We start from the raw sequence: 15,000 nt of genomic DNA on the forward strand, positions 1-15,000 counted from the left end.
TTACAGTCAGTGTTTACAGCGTTACAGTCAGTGTTTACAGCGTTGCAGTCAGTGTTTAGTACAGTCAGTGTTTACAGTGTTACAGTCAGTGTTTACAATGTTATAGTCAGTGTTTACAGTGTTATAGTCAGTGTTTACAGTGTTATAGTCAGTGTTTACAGCGTTGCAGTCAGTGTTTTGTACAGTCAGTGTTTACAGTGTTACAGTCAGTGTTTATAGCGTTACAGTCAGTGTTTACAGCGTTACAGTCAGTGTTTAGTACAGTCAGTGTTTACAGTGTTACAGTCAGTGTTTACAGTGTTACAGTCAGTGTTTACAGTGTTATAGTCAGTGTTTACAGTGTTACAGTCAGTGTTTACAGTGTTACAGTCAGTGTTTACAGCGTTACAGTCAGTGTTTAGTACAGTCAGTGTTTACAGTGTTACAGTCAGTGTTTACAGTGTTACAGTCAGTGTTTACAGTGTTACAGTCAGTGTTTACAGTGTTACAGTCAGTGTTTACAATGTTATAGTCAGTGTTTACAGTGTTACAGTCAGTGTTTACAGTGTTATAGTCAGTGTTTAGTACAGTCAGTGTTTACAGTGTTACAGTCAGTGTTTACAGCGTTACAGTCAGTGTTTACAGCGTTGCAGTCAGTGTTTAGTACAGTCAGTGTTTACAGTGTTACAGTCAGTGTTTACAGTGTTATAGTCAGTGTTTACAGTGTTACAGTCAGTGTTTACAGTGTTACAGTCAGTGTTTACAGCGTTGCAGTCAGTGTTTAGTACAGTCAGTGTTTACAGTGTTATAGTCAGTGTTTACAGTGTTACAGTCAGTGTTTACAGCGTTACAGTCAGTGTTTACAGCGTTACAGTCAGTGTTTACGGTGTTACAGTCAGTGTTTACAGCGTTACAGTCAGTGTTTAGTACAGTCAGTGTTTAGTACAGTCAGTGTTTACAGTGTTACAGTCAGTGTTTACAGCGTTACAGTCAGTGTTTACGGTGTTACAGTCAGTGTTTACAGCGTTACAGTCAGTGTTTACAGCGTTGCAGTCAGTGTTTACATTGTTATAGTCAGTGTTTAGTACAGTCAGTGTTTAGTACAGTCAGTGTTTACAGCGTTACAGTCAGTGTTTACAGCGTTACAGTCAGTGTTTACGGTGTTACAGTCAGTGTTTACAGCGTTACAGTCAGTGTTTACAGTGTTACAGTCAGTGTTTAGTACAGTCAGTGTTTACAGCGTTACAGTCAGTGTTTACATTGTTATAGTCAGTGATTACAGTGTTACAGTCAGTGTTTAGTACAGTCAGTGTTTACAGTGTTATAGTCAGTGTTTACAGTGTTACAGTCAGTGTTTACGGTGTTACAGTCAGTGTTTACAGTGTTACAGTCAGTGTTTAGTACAGTCAGTGTTTACAGTGTTATAGTCAGTGTTTACAGCGTTACAGTCAGTGTTCAGAGGGTGTGTGTATGTGTGTGTGTCTATGCTCACGTTCCACTGCAGGATGGCGGGCGGCAGGACAGCACACGGCCCAAACACTGTGTTTCCGTTGATGTTGAATCCTCGAGGGCTGTAGCTGTAGATGACGGTTCCGGCTGAAGCTTCCTTCTGCATGATGGACACGGAGGTCTTCCGGTACTGCTCGTCATCAAAAGGGCCGAGTCTGTGTCCGCGCACCACACACACTCTACATTAACACACACACACACGGATATTGATCCTCTTAGGTAAAGGCTCTGATTTTATTTTACGATTGTATGAGCTGTGATGTATTGTGCACTGCAGACACACACTATTACACCAGTGAACTGTCTGACTACACCTCACACATGCCCACATTCAGACACAATAACTCCATTAGAGGAGTGTGTTACTGTCTGTGGTCACGTGACAAGCCTCACTAAAAAGTGCAGTACACACACACATACACTCAGTCTCTTACATATTCACACACACATTCTCAATCGCTCTCTCTCTCTCACACACACACACACACACACACTCTCTATCCTCTCTCCTCCTCCAGGTGTGTTACCGGCTCTGTGGGCTGCAGGTGAGCCGCAGTCTGATCGCTGTCCGCTGGCACAGATGCCGTACCGCCGCCATGCTGATCAGCGCACACGGACGGGTTAGTGCGACGCACCCCCGGTTTCCACTTCCGCCGCACTCACTGTCAGACAAATAACCTTATAATATTGTCACTCATATATTTATTGTGCCTCAGTGTTTGATCACGGCTACAGATCTCCCTCTCTCTCTCTCTCTCTCTCTCTCACACACACACACACACACACACACACACACACCGTCTGTTAATACACGCGCACACAGCACTGTCCCTCGGGTGTGTGTGTTTGAGCTCCGGCAGGTCACGTGACTCTGGTGAATCAGCTGTTTCCGGTGGCTCTGCGCTCCGCTGCTCCTGCGCTGTTTACGGGCCGCCGCTGCGCTGTTCGGTCGGTCTGCTCGGTGTGACGGTAGCCGGTGCTGTGAGCTCCGCGTCGGTGATGTACCACTCTCTGTTCTCCTTCAGCTCTGCGGAGCAGAACGCGCTGCATTTCCCCGCCGGAGAAGCGTTCCTGATCCTGGAGCGCAGCAGCGCGCACTGGTGGCTGGCGACCCGCTGCAGCTCAGGGGAGACCGGATACATCCCGGCGGCCTACCTGCAGAAGATCCCGGTCAGAACACACACACACATAACACTGATAATGCACACACACACAACACTCATAACACTGATAAAACACACTTATTTACTCACACAACACTGTTATATACATACACACACACACACACACACACACACTCACACACACACACAAACACACACACACTCATATATATATATATATATATATATATATATATATATATATATATACACTCATACACACTAACACTCATACACACACACACACTGACAGTCATATACACACACTTACTCATGTAACAAACACTATACACACTCAACACTGATAATAAACACACACAATCATGTAACACAAACACTACACACACACACACACTCATTCATATATACACACACACACACACACTCACATACTCCTGTAACCCAAATACATTACACACACTCATACACACACACATACATACTCATATACACACACAAACACTACACACACACACACACACACACATAACACAGATTATAAACACACACACTCACTCATATATATACACACACACATAACACTAATAATACACACTCATATACACACACACACTCATAACACTGATAATACACACTCATATATACACACACACTCATACACACACACATACTCATATACACACACAAACACTATACACACACACACACACACTCACTCATATATACACACACACACATAACACTAATAATACACACTCATATACACACACACACACACACACACACACACACACACACTCATAGCACTGATAATACACACTCATATATACACACACACACTCATACACACACACTCATACACACACACATACTCATATACACACACAAACACTACACACACACACACATAACACTAATAATACACACTCATATACACACACACTCATAACACTGATAATACACACTCATATATACACACACACACTCATACACACACACTCATACACACACACATACTCATATACACACACAAACACTACACACACACACACATAACACAGATTATAAACACACACACTCACTCATATATACACACACACACACACACACATAACACTAATAATACACACTCATATACACACACACACACACACACACACATATACTCATGTAACACTGGCAGGTGAGCTTCAGCAGCTGCTCATCTCCTGTGCTCTACCAGCAGCAGTTTCAGTGTCACTCTCTCTCCCCTGTGTATGAGCACACACACACACACACACACACACACACACACACACCGCTGCATACAGTGACCCCTGATCTCTGCTGTCGTCTGCAGGCCCCGGAGCAGGACGAGGTGCTGCAGTCTATTGATCGCGCTATCGAAGCCATCCACAACGTAGCGATGACCAACGGAGGAAAATACAACCTGGAGCAGCGAGACGTGCTGCAGTGAGTGTGTCAGTCATGCTGAATCATGCTGGTGCTGCTGTGCCGAGGTGCGCTACACCTGCTGTGTGTGTGTGTGCTCTACAGGAAGCTGATCCACCACAGGAAGGAGACGCTGTCCCGCAGAAGCCCCACCCCCTCCGGCGTCAAGTCTAAGATCCCGTCATCCTCCAGTGAGGCGTCGCTGAGCCAGACCCCCCCGCCCAATGGTCTGAGCCGCACCCCCCCTCCCAACGGTCTGAGCCGCGCCCACAGCTGCCAGGGCAGCAAGCCGATGTCAGAGCGCACCGCCAGTGTTCCCGGACTCTACCAGGTATACACAGGCCACGCCCCTGTCTGTGTGTGTGTGTGTGTGTGTGTGTGTGTGTGTGTGTGTGTGTGTGTGTGGATTAATGATGTGTGTGTGCCGCAGGTTCCTCCTCATCCTCGTAGAGCAGCACCTGATACTCCACCTGCACTGGATAAACAACGCAACGGTGGGTGGAAAACACTGGTCAACACACACACACACACACACACACACACACACTTACGCACACACCTAGCTGAGTGAATGTGTGTCTCTGTGTTTGCAGATCCTCCAATGTCTTTGCGAGTTTCCTCCACAAGCCCCACCCCCAGCTCTGTAGCTCCTCCTGGACCTTCTCTGTCTATAAGCTCCGCCTCTCTAGACTCCGGCTCCTCCCAATCAGGTGTTTCCTCAGATGTCAGTCTTCCAAGTGTCAGTAGCACTCCGCCCCCTGTGCCAAAACGTGGCAAGGCCCCGCCCCCTCCTCCACCTGACCAATCCCCCCAGGAAGAGCCTGTGAAAAAGAGTCCAGCACCTCAGCCAATCAGATCACAGGCTCCACCTCCTCCCCCAGACCTTTCTATAAAGACCCTGACACCTCAGCCAATCAGCTCACAGGCTCCGCCTCCTCCTACAGACCTTTCTAAAGAGAGCCCAGTGCCTCAGCCAATGGGTTTGCAGCCTGCTGCTGAGCCCCACCCAGAGGTGGAGTGGCCTTTAGCTCCTCCCCCTGTGTCCCTCAGCCCTCCGGCAGGCTCCGCCCAGTGTGCTTTGCCACTGACGATCGGGGCGGAGCTGACGGAGCTGGTGCGGCGGAACACGGGTCTGAGCTGCGAGCTGTCGCGGGTGGCGGTGGGCGTGGTGGTGGGCCGTCTGCAGGGGGCGCTGCCCGGGGCGCAGGTGCAGCTGGAGCAGGTGCTGCAGTCGCTCGCTCTCAGCACGGATCTGCCGCTCGGACAGGTGTGCCACGACCAGCAGCGGCTGCAGGTGATCTTCGGGGACCTGGCGCGACACCGTGAGGACTCTCAGCAGCGCAGCTGGGCGCTCCACGAAGACCACGCCCTCATCGCCTGCTACCTGGAGGAGCTGCTGCAGATACTGGTGCGCTAGCGCTAGCTCCCCTGTTTAGCCCTCAGGCCCACACGCTATATTAATGCTGCTCTATACCTCTGTGTTTCAGACGGACGCGGACGCAGAGGTGTGTAGGAAGATGTGCCGCGTCAACGAGTTCGAGCCGGTTCTGTCGCTGGTGTCGTACTACCAGATGGTGAGAGGATAAGCAGCGGCACTCATCACTAACGCCGATACAGATCACAGGTCATCAGCAGATCAGCCTCCAGACTAGCGAGTGATACGCTCCGTTCAGAAGCTCGGTCACATCAACAGGAGCTGCAGCACCACAGTAATCCAGCCTAGAGCTCATAAGAGCCTGGAGCAGCTGTCTGCAGCCGGCATGGAGAGCACACTTCAGCTCAGCCATATTTCTCAGATGAAGGAAGGTGGTGTCTGTGACATGGAGATCAGATGTTCAGTCGTTACGCTGCTGTCTAATATGACACCCAGTACTTCTACAGTAGCGCTAACGCTAACTCTGTATCCTCTAACTGTAGATTGAGCTGTGAGATCTGCTGTGTGCAGGATTTAGGCACATTAAGTAATAACTCTGCTCTGAGTTTAAAAGATGAAAATTGTTGGTCATCCAGTCTTGAACATCTCTAACACACTCAGTTAGGTCAGACAGTTCAGACGTCTCGTCAGGTTTAGCGGAATTATATAAGTGAGGATCATCTGCAGAGCAGGGAAGCTGATCTCATGTCCTCCAGGGGGAGCATGTATACTGTCAACAGCAGAGGGCCTAACCCTGACCCCAGAGCACCCCATACTGCACTGGCCTGACCTGTGTGTGTGTGTGTGTGTGTGTGTGTGTGTGTGACAGGAGCACCGTGTGTCTCTGCGGCTGTGGCTGCTAAAGGTGTTCGGGGCGATGTGTGGTCTGGACGCGGCGCTGATCTCCACTCTGCTGAACTCCGTCCTCACCATGGAGCTGGCCCGAGACCTGCAGACTGACACTGATGGTGCGCATGTGTGTGTGTGTGTGTGTGTGTTCACAGCACTGACCTGTGTGCGTGTGTGTTCACAGTGATGACCTGTGTGTGTGTGTGTGTGTGTGCAGAGCATGAGAAGATGTGCTACAGTGCGCTGCTGATGGCGATGGTGTTTTCCACGGGCGAGCAGATCCCGCTGCACCACTACGGTAAACTCTCTGTGTGTGTGTGTGTGTGTGTGTGTGTGTCTACAGCATCAGCTGCTGTAGCTCCTCCTCCTCAGTGCTGTAGCCCCTCCTCTCTCAATCATTGACAGTTACCCATCATCCTGATGTATTTGTTATAGGAGAAAAGCTCAGGGTTGTCTCTGATTTTAAATATTTAGGTCTAATTTTAGATTATCAATTAACATTCCAAAAGCATGCCAAGAAGGTTATTAAAATTGTTCAATTTAATCTGGCCAACTTCAGGCATATACGACCTTACGTGACTAATGAAGCAGCAAAACTTTTCATGCACTCCATGATTATTTCTCATATTACACATTGTCTTACTGCTTGGTCACATGCTAGCAAAACAGTTGAATCACTTTATAAACAGGCACTGAAAGTATTTGATCAAAACTCTATCAGGTATCATCACTGTAATATAATACAAAAACATTATTTATTGAGCTTTGATAGTATGAAATATTTGGCGGATGCTTGTATAATTTTTAACATTTTAAATGGATTTGCTCCACCTCCATTATGTGAGTTTGTGACACACAAGAACAATAACGGTCAAGCAACACGATCTGTTACCAGGGGAGTATGTGCTGTGCAGTTTAGACGTACAACTTTTGCACGATCATTATTGGAACACACTTCCGATTGACTTAAGGGGTGTTACAAATTATTCTACTTTTAAATGCAAGTTAAAGAAATGGCTAAAAGCAAATCAAGTTAGTAATCATGTTTAATTCTTTTGTCTAATATTTTAGGAAATTCTTACTTGCATGTTTTTATCTCTTTTTGTCATATGTAACTTTACTGTTTTTGTATGTGTAATGACGTGTTTTTTTATTTTAGGTAGCCTTTTAAAATCTGGCAGGGGGCAACAGATGAAAACTAGTCCTTGTAGCTAACTCTGGCTTATTTACAGTTTCACTGTTGATTAATGAGCATTGTCCCTGTTACATAAAATAAATTCAAATTCTTAAATTCTTCAGCTGCTGTAGCTCCTCCTCCTCAGTGTTGTAGCTCCTCCTCCTCAGTGCTGTAGCTCCTCCTCCTCAGTGCTGTAGCTCCTCCTCCTCAGTGCTGTAGCTCCTCCTCCTCAGTGTAGTGATTGACAGACAGAATAGTGTGCAGGTTCCTCATGTATGTGTTGAATTAATACTGAAGCGTTGCGTATGGACAGAGCTGTAAATGTGCGCACGCGGTAAACACTTCAGATGTGTAAAGCACTGCGTACGCAGAATCCCACACATATTCTCTGTGTACATCTGAATTAACGGGAAACTGAGCGCCAAACCCCTCCCCCGTATGAATATGCTAATGACTCCACTTTGGCAAATCCAAAGGAAAAAGATAAAGCCAGCAAGAGGAGGAACTGCACAGAATGTGGACGTGACGTGCTCCTGTCAGAGGTAGAGCAGAGAAACACGGTGTTATCGGGGAGTTTGTCCTCCAGAATTAATAACAGAAGAAGGAACAGTGTGTGAGAGTTTAGCTGACGCGGCTAACACAGCGGGGTCTCAACATCACACTGACTGAATTAATAAAGAAACGGTCTGATGTAGAGGTGCAGGTGAAGAGGAGAACAGCGGCGCTCCGTCAGAGTGTGGAGCGAACAGGCGGAGGAGCAGGAGATGCTGGACTAACACCCTTACAGGAGAGAGCTGCCTCACTTCACTGTCTGCAGTAGTGTGTGTGTGTGTGTGTCAGGGCGGTACAGCAGCACTCCTCCGCTCTTACCAAGCATTCAGCAGCCCAATCTCCCGCTCTACAGCTGACCGAGTGGAGAATGGCCATCGCTGTGTCTGCACTCTTGCTCAGTGTGTGTGTGTGTCTGTGTGTGTGTGTGTGTGTGTGTGTTGTTGAGGGGGTTAACAGCCACGTCTTTAATGGATAACCGCACTCTCCTGATATACAGATATATATATATTTACGCTCAATACAATGAATAATCAAACTAAGCTGGAGTAATATCTGTAAATGCATCACTCAGCAATGCGCCACCCATCATGCACCCTGACACCCTGGAGCTTCATCTCAGCCGTGCTGTCTCTGAGGATGAATGGATCACGGGATGACGCAGACCACCGGCCACAATATCAGTGAAGCGCGTTTGAGCATCACATATTATCTACAGGTTTATTGACACACACACACACACACACACACACACACACACATGCATTCACCTGTGCAAACTCGTCTTCAGATGACGTCTTTATAGCCATGTGTGCAGTCCATCGCTCTGATTAGATCGGGAAAACCGGCGATCGCTGCACATTGTGCTGTAATATTTGTCTGCTAGACATGCGGATGATCCCGACCCGTACAGCTGCCACTGCCCCGAGCGGTCTGCCGGTTTTCTGTCTGCTGGTTTAATCGTATAATATACGGTTTGGACACTATAAAATGAATGGAAATCTGTGTAATGTCCCCACTTTTTACAAAAACAAACGTGTGTGTGCGTGCGTGCGTGCGTGCGCGTGTGTGTGTGTGTGTGTGTGTAGAGCACCTGAACGCTGGTTTCCTGCAGTTCCTGCTGGATGTGATTGAGGACGGGTTGCCCACAGACAGCACTGAGCAGCTGCCGGACCTCTTCATCAACGTGCTGCTGGCCTTCAACCTGCACCTGAGTGGTGGGTAGACACACACACACACACACACACACACACACATACACTCTCTCTCACACACATCTCACTCACATACTAGGACTGTTGTCTCACTCTCTGTAATCGTCAACTGCTGTGTGTGTGTGTGTGTGTGTGTGTGTGTGTGTTTCTGCAGTGCCGGACAGTAATATAGTGATGCAGACGCTGATGAAGAGGGACAACGCCAAGATCCTGAGTGAGAAACTACTGCTGCTGCTCAACAGAGGAGGTAACACACACACACTCACACACTCAGTCACAGACACACACACACACTCACTCACTTATTCACACGCTCATGCATTCATACTCGTGTGTGTTTGTGTGTGTGCATGTGTGTGTGTGTGTGTAGAGGACCCGGTGTGTGTGTTCAGTCACGCTCCTGCAGCTCCTCATGCGGTGGTCAAGTTCCTCCAGGATGTGTTCTCCAGTGCAGACTCCGCTCAGATCTTCTACCGCAGTGACCTGATGGTGCTGATCGACATCACCGTGCGGCAGATCTCAGACCTGGAGCCCGGAGACCGCGTGAGCTAGCATGCTAACACAGTTGTGTCTGTGTGTCTGTGTGTGTGTGTGTGTGTGTGTAACGCTGCTCCGTGTCTCCGCAGATGCGTGCGCAGTATCTCTCCCTCATGCTCTCCGTCATGCGCTGCTCTGAGTACCAGGAGCACCGGCACCGGCTGGCGGACCTGCGGGCGGCGCTGCAGAGGATTCTGGGAGAGGAGGAGAGCGGCGCGGCGGAGCGGAGCATCGTGCTGCAGATCTATGAGGAGTTCCCAGATACCTGCAGCTCCTGAGCACACACTGGTGCTACACACACACACACACACACACACACTCATTCATTCACAGACACACTCACACACACACACTCATTCATTCACAGACACACTCACACACACACTCAGCTGAGCAACCACTAGTGTTAAACACACTCACACACACACACACACACACACACTCAGCTGAGCAACCACTAGTGTTAAACACACTCACACACACACACACACACACACTCCTGTCCAGTGTTAGCCTGACATTAGCATAGTGCGCTAGTCCCCACACCTCATGTTCCTGATCGGCTGATTAATCTGCTGGTTACTGACCCTGATGAGTTTACAGTGTTACTCTGATGATCTGTTGAACACACACACACACACACGCGCCTGACTGAGTGTGTGTGTGTGTGTGTGTTTGTGTGTATGAGTGCTAAATGATCTATTTTTCCTCTTTTGTTCAGACACATAATCTATTTTCATAATGTGCAGAGACTAATAAAGGCCGTGCTGACGCAGCGAGTGTCGCTTCCACCTCATTACACTTTATAATATCACAGAAGGCTGGCTTGCTCCTGATTGGCCGGTTGTGTTGAGGGGCGGGGTCAGACCTGGTAACTGGCGCATTAGTCATTAGCATATTCTCTCAGTGATGCTGTTGTGAGTGTGATTCAGCATTGATCTGAACACTGTGGTGTTGTTCAGGGCTGCGCTCCCCAGCAGTGACGTAACTCGCGGCTGAGCTGTCCCGGTATGATGCATCTGTGTTTGTAATGACGCAACTTGCGGCCTCAGTTGGCTAACGGTGGTTTTGGGAAACGCAGCACTGGACAGAAGCTGAACAATGGCGAACTGTTGATCTTCAGAATATTATGGCGCTGCTCTACAGTGGACCGGCCCTTTATGGCCCATTTCCTCTGAGTGCTGCGGTTCGGTACACTTCTATGGCTGTTTCCACTCTCAAAGGGTACCTGAAGGCGGAGCTAGACGCGCAGCTGAACGCTATTGGTTTACAGAGATAGGTCACTCGCTCGTGGACAAGCCAGAATGAACACAAAGACACCGCCATGTTGTAAACACACAGCCGAGACATTATATACAGTATACATATAATAACCTGCCATGCTCGACCCGAGCTCGGACACACCTTGTCATCATCTTGATGAACAGCCACAAAGCCGAGCAGAAGAGCGGAGTCTGCCCTGTGTCCTGCAGGTGTTTACAAAGCCGGCTGCAGCACGAGCGGTCCCACTTCCTCCAGAGAGCTTGCATGTGCTCGCCGCGCGTCTTTATCTGAGGAAGGAACCTGTGGAGCGGACGATGACTGTGAGCGGGACTATTGAAGAGCTTCTGACGTGCTTTCAGAAACGGACAAACATGAATGAGTCTGTCAGCAGCTACAGACGCACACGCGGCCATGAGGAGCCCTGATCCTCAGCTTCTGGACTATCCTGAGCTGAATGACGGAGTTCAGGCGCTTCCTATTCACTCTGAATGGGTGTCGTCAGGCGTTGCCGAACAGCACTGTGGATCCGTCGGCGCTGCTCGCTACAAGAGTTGGGACTTGCTCAACTTTTCAAGTGCTGACAGAAGCGTCAGCCAATCAGATCGCTTTATGCAAATACCCCAGCTCAGACTGTGGCCTATTGCCGACTAATTTCATTGGCTGAAGCTGCTCTGATGATCGTGTCAGCCCCAACTTCAGACACGCCCTCTGCCAAGCGTTGGCGCTGAAGCCCCGTGTGAATGAGGGAGTGACTCTCCAACAGAGGCTCCATGTGCTGCTGAAGATCACACACACACACACACACAGATGATGCTCTGACTCTGACTCTGGCCTGCATCTCCTGCTGTTCCTGAACTCAAATAAGGACCAGATGTCTGCTGTGTGGAGTTAATCTGTAATTGGTATCATATCGGGGACTGTAAGGGTGTGTGTGTGTGTCATTTATTTATTTATTGTATATCACTGCAGACGTGACAGTAGGCTATTATCATTGATCTGCAGGTAATATGACCGTGATCGTGGTGATGAAAGGTTAGTGATGAACATGTCTACAGTATTGATGTGTGTAAAGCATCTGTCTGTGTGTGTTTGTATGTGTGTGTGTATATGTTTCCCAGAGTTGGGTTGCAGCTGTAAGGGCATCCACTGCGTAAAAACTTTCGGTTCATTCCGCTGTGGCGACCCCGGATTAATGAAGGGGCTAAGCCGACAAGAAAATGAATGAACATTCTTATACATAGATATTTACATTAGATGTCGCATACCCTGATGTTGTCTATTGGAAGGAATACGTCAATAGCGCCGCCATTTTAGTACAGGGTAGCGCTCCTTTGAAATGAATGCGGGACCAAGCAGCGGTGGAGGACTGTGGCCATCCAGAGCCAGAGATATACATATATATCCATGATCGGGAGTTTTCCCAGAGTTCAGTCTGCAGTTTTTTTAGAATTATGAAACCTATAATTTTACATCACTCCTCCATGTTGATGAATGTGATCGCACAGACATTCCTGACAAAAGCTGGTGTTTGTGTGTACAGAAATGTACAATTCACCCTCCCTGTTCAGTGTGATCTAATCCTGTCCTGAACTGTCCTGCTCATACTGTCTGAGGGAGCGACTCGTTTGTGAATGTATCTCCGTTATGAGCGACTCGTTCACTAGCCGACAGTAATAGTGTCTGGCAGTGCAGCATCTCGTCATGTTTCTTTTACAATTTTTGCTGATTTTATTCAACAGCACTAAAGCCCAGTGAGTTGCTGCTGCTTTGCCCTGTGCTGAATGCAGTACAAAAACATAAGAAACTAAATCTTCCCTATGAAGTGTTCTGCCTCTGTGCTTTGTTTTCTATGTCTGCTCGTTACTACACCCGTACGCAGCGCTGAAGTCCAGCATCTTCACGTGTAACACTGAGTCCTGGGAGCACTGTACAAATATGGCGGCGCTATTGACGCATGCTTAGGGTTCCTATGCTATATCTAGTATATATAAATGATTCCTATATAAGAGGTAAACATGACGTCACAGCTGCGCTGCCCCCTCCCGGCGCGCACGTTCACGTCATGCCGCCAGTTCCGCTCGCGCTCGCTCTACGGTGCGTCAGTTTAACAGTTCCGGGTGTGAATGTGGGTGAAGGGTCGCTGAGAGACGCAGACGCTGCAGACTGACCGCTGAACCCCCCCGGTACTCCGCCGTTATTCTGCACGCTGCGGATCCCACACGCTCAGTCCTCCGGGTTTGAGACTCTCCGACAGAATCATGTCGAAGCAGCAGCCGATCAGCCCCATGAAGAACTTCTTCGCCGGCGGGTTTGGGGGAGTGTGCCTAGTGTTCGCCGGACACCCGCTGGACACCATCAAGGTAAACACCAGTGACATATTAACATCTTCATCATCATCATCATTATTATTATCGGTAATGAGTGTGTCTAGTGTTCGCCACTAAAATACTCAGTTAATTATTACTCCTGTTACTGCTGATGATTGTTGTGTGTGTGTGTGTGTGTGTGTGTGTGTGTGTGTGTGTTCTCTGCTCTTCAGTTGTTGTTTTTAATGTTTTGGATGATCTCAGAGCCACACTGAGATTAATCACATCCATTCAGCAGATATCTGTGTGTGTATGATGCTGTGACCTTTGACCTAATCAGTGTTATCTGTGTGTGCGTGACCTTTGACCTAATCAGTGTTGTCTGCTTGTGACCTTTGACCTCTCTCAGGTGCGCCTGCAGACGCAGCCCAAACCCCGTCCTGGAGAAGTTGCGCAGTACGCCGGAACATTCGACTGCTTCAAGAAAACACTGGCCAAAGAGGTGTGTGTGTGTGTGTGTGTGTGTGGGTGGGTGGGTGTGTGTGTGTGTGTGGGTGGGTGGGTGTGTGTGGGTGGGTGTGTGTGTGTGTGTGTGTGGGGGTATGGGTGTGGGTGGGTGTGTATACATATGTGTGTGCATGTATGTTTTTGTAACCTGTGTGTGTGTGTGTGTGTGTGTGTGTGCAGGGCGTGCGGGGTCTCTATAAGGGTATGGCGGCCCCCATCATTGGTGTGACCCCGATGTTCGCCGTCTGCTTCTTCGGTTTTGGCCTGGGGAAGAAATTACAGCAGAAAACACCCGACGACATCCTGACGTGAGGACACACACACACACACACACACACACTCACATGCACACTCACATATACACACACACACACACACTCACATGCACTCTCACATATACACACACACACACACACAGCTGTGCTTTATGAAGAGCTGCTGTTTTCATCTGTCAGACAGTGCTATGTTTCACCTTTATTTGGGTTTTATATTTGGCAAAACAGAAACACATCTACACTCACTGGCCACTTTATTAGGTACACCTCTAGTACGGTGTCGGACCTCTTTCATCTTCAGAACTGCCTGAATCCTGGGTGTTGTAGATTCATCAAGCTGCTGGAAATATTCCTCAGAGATTTTGCTCCATATTGTCATGATAGCATCACACAGTTGCTGCAGATTTGTCGGCTGCACATCCATGATGCCAATCTCCCGTTCCACCACATCCCAAAGCTGCTCTATTGGATTGAGCTCTGGTGACTGTGGAGGCCATTTGAGTACAGTGAACTCATCGTCATGTTCAAGAAACCAGTCTGAGATGATTGAGCTTTATGACATGCTGCGTTATCCTGCTGGAAGTAGCCATCAGAAGATGGAGACACTGTGCTCATAAAGGGATGGACATGGTCAGCAGCAATACTCAGGTAGGCTGTGGCGTTGATGCTCAATTGGTACTAATGGAGCCAAAGAAAATCTCCCCCACACCATTACACCACCACCACCAGCCTGAACCGCTGATACAAGGCAGGATGATCCATGCTTTCATGTTGTCTGAGTCGAGCATCTGAATGTGTGAGCAGAAATGGAGACTCATCAGAGCAGCAACGTTTCTCCAATCTTCTATTGTCCAGTTTTGGTGAGT

At 48.3% G+C, this 15,000-nt stretch overlaps 3 protein-coding genes across 4 annotated transcripts in view; 2 read left to right on the top strand and 1 right to left on the bottom strand.

Moving 5' to 3' along the window:
* ndufaf3 (NADH:ubiquinone oxidoreductase complex assembly factor) overlaps nt 1-2,327 on the bottom strand; it is a 6,320-nt gene extending 3,993 nt beyond the window's left edge. The window contains 2 exon segments of the mRNA NM_001430869.1: nt 1,472-1,667; nt 2,016-2,327. Of these exon segments, the coding sequence (NP_001417798.1) occupies nt 1,472-1,667; nt 2,016-2,086 (267 nt within the window). The 5' untranslated portion in view covers nt 2,087-2,327.
* A 71-nt stretch (nt 2,328-2,398) lies between these two features.
* nckipsd (NCK interacting protein with SH3 domain) lies at nt 2,399-10,559 on the top strand. Of its 2 annotated transcripts, XM_068216189.2 has the most exons (13): nt 2,399-2,658; nt 3,952-4,064; nt 4,149-4,374; nt 4,474-4,537; nt 4,637-5,451; nt 5,531-5,617; nt 6,287-6,425; nt 6,524-6,604; nt 9,121-9,249; nt 9,401-9,493; nt 9,617-9,789; nt 9,873-10,076; nt 10,125-10,220. In XM_068216189.2, the coding sequence occupies exons 1-12, from the start codon at nt 2,488-2,490 to the stop codon at nt 10,059-10,061; spliced, it is 2,280 nt and encodes a 759-aa protein (XP_068072290.1). In that variant the 5' UTR covers nt 2,399-2,487; the 3' UTR covers nt 10,062-10,076; nt 10,125-10,220. The 2 variants fall into 2 exon arrangements, with proteins under 2 accessions (XP_068072290.1, NP_001410206.1); NM_001423277.1 differs by having other exon boundaries at nt 2,418-2,658; nt 9,873-10,559.
* Nucleotides 10,560-13,171: 2,612 nt separating this feature from the next.
* Nucleotides 13,172-15,000, top strand: part of slc25a20 (solute carrier family 25 member 20) — a 4,311-nt gene continuing 2,482 nt past the window's right edge. The window contains exons 1-3 of the mRNA NM_200859.1: nt 13,172-13,406; nt 13,762-13,854; nt 14,040-14,167. Of these exons, the coding sequence (NP_957153.1) occupies nt 13,305-13,406; nt 13,762-13,854; nt 14,040-14,167 (323 nt within the window). The 5' untranslated portion in view covers nt 13,172-13,304. The remainder of the gene's footprint in view (nt 13,407-13,761; nt 13,855-14,039; nt 14,168-15,000) is intronic.

Source organism: Danio rerio, chromosome 22, assembly GCF_049306965.1.
Source record: "Danio rerio strain Tuebingen ecotype United States chromosome 22, GRCz12tu, whole genome shotgun sequence".
Taxonomy (NCBI): Eukaryota; Metazoa; Chordata; class Actinopteri; order Cypriniformes; family Danionidae; genus Danio; species Danio rerio.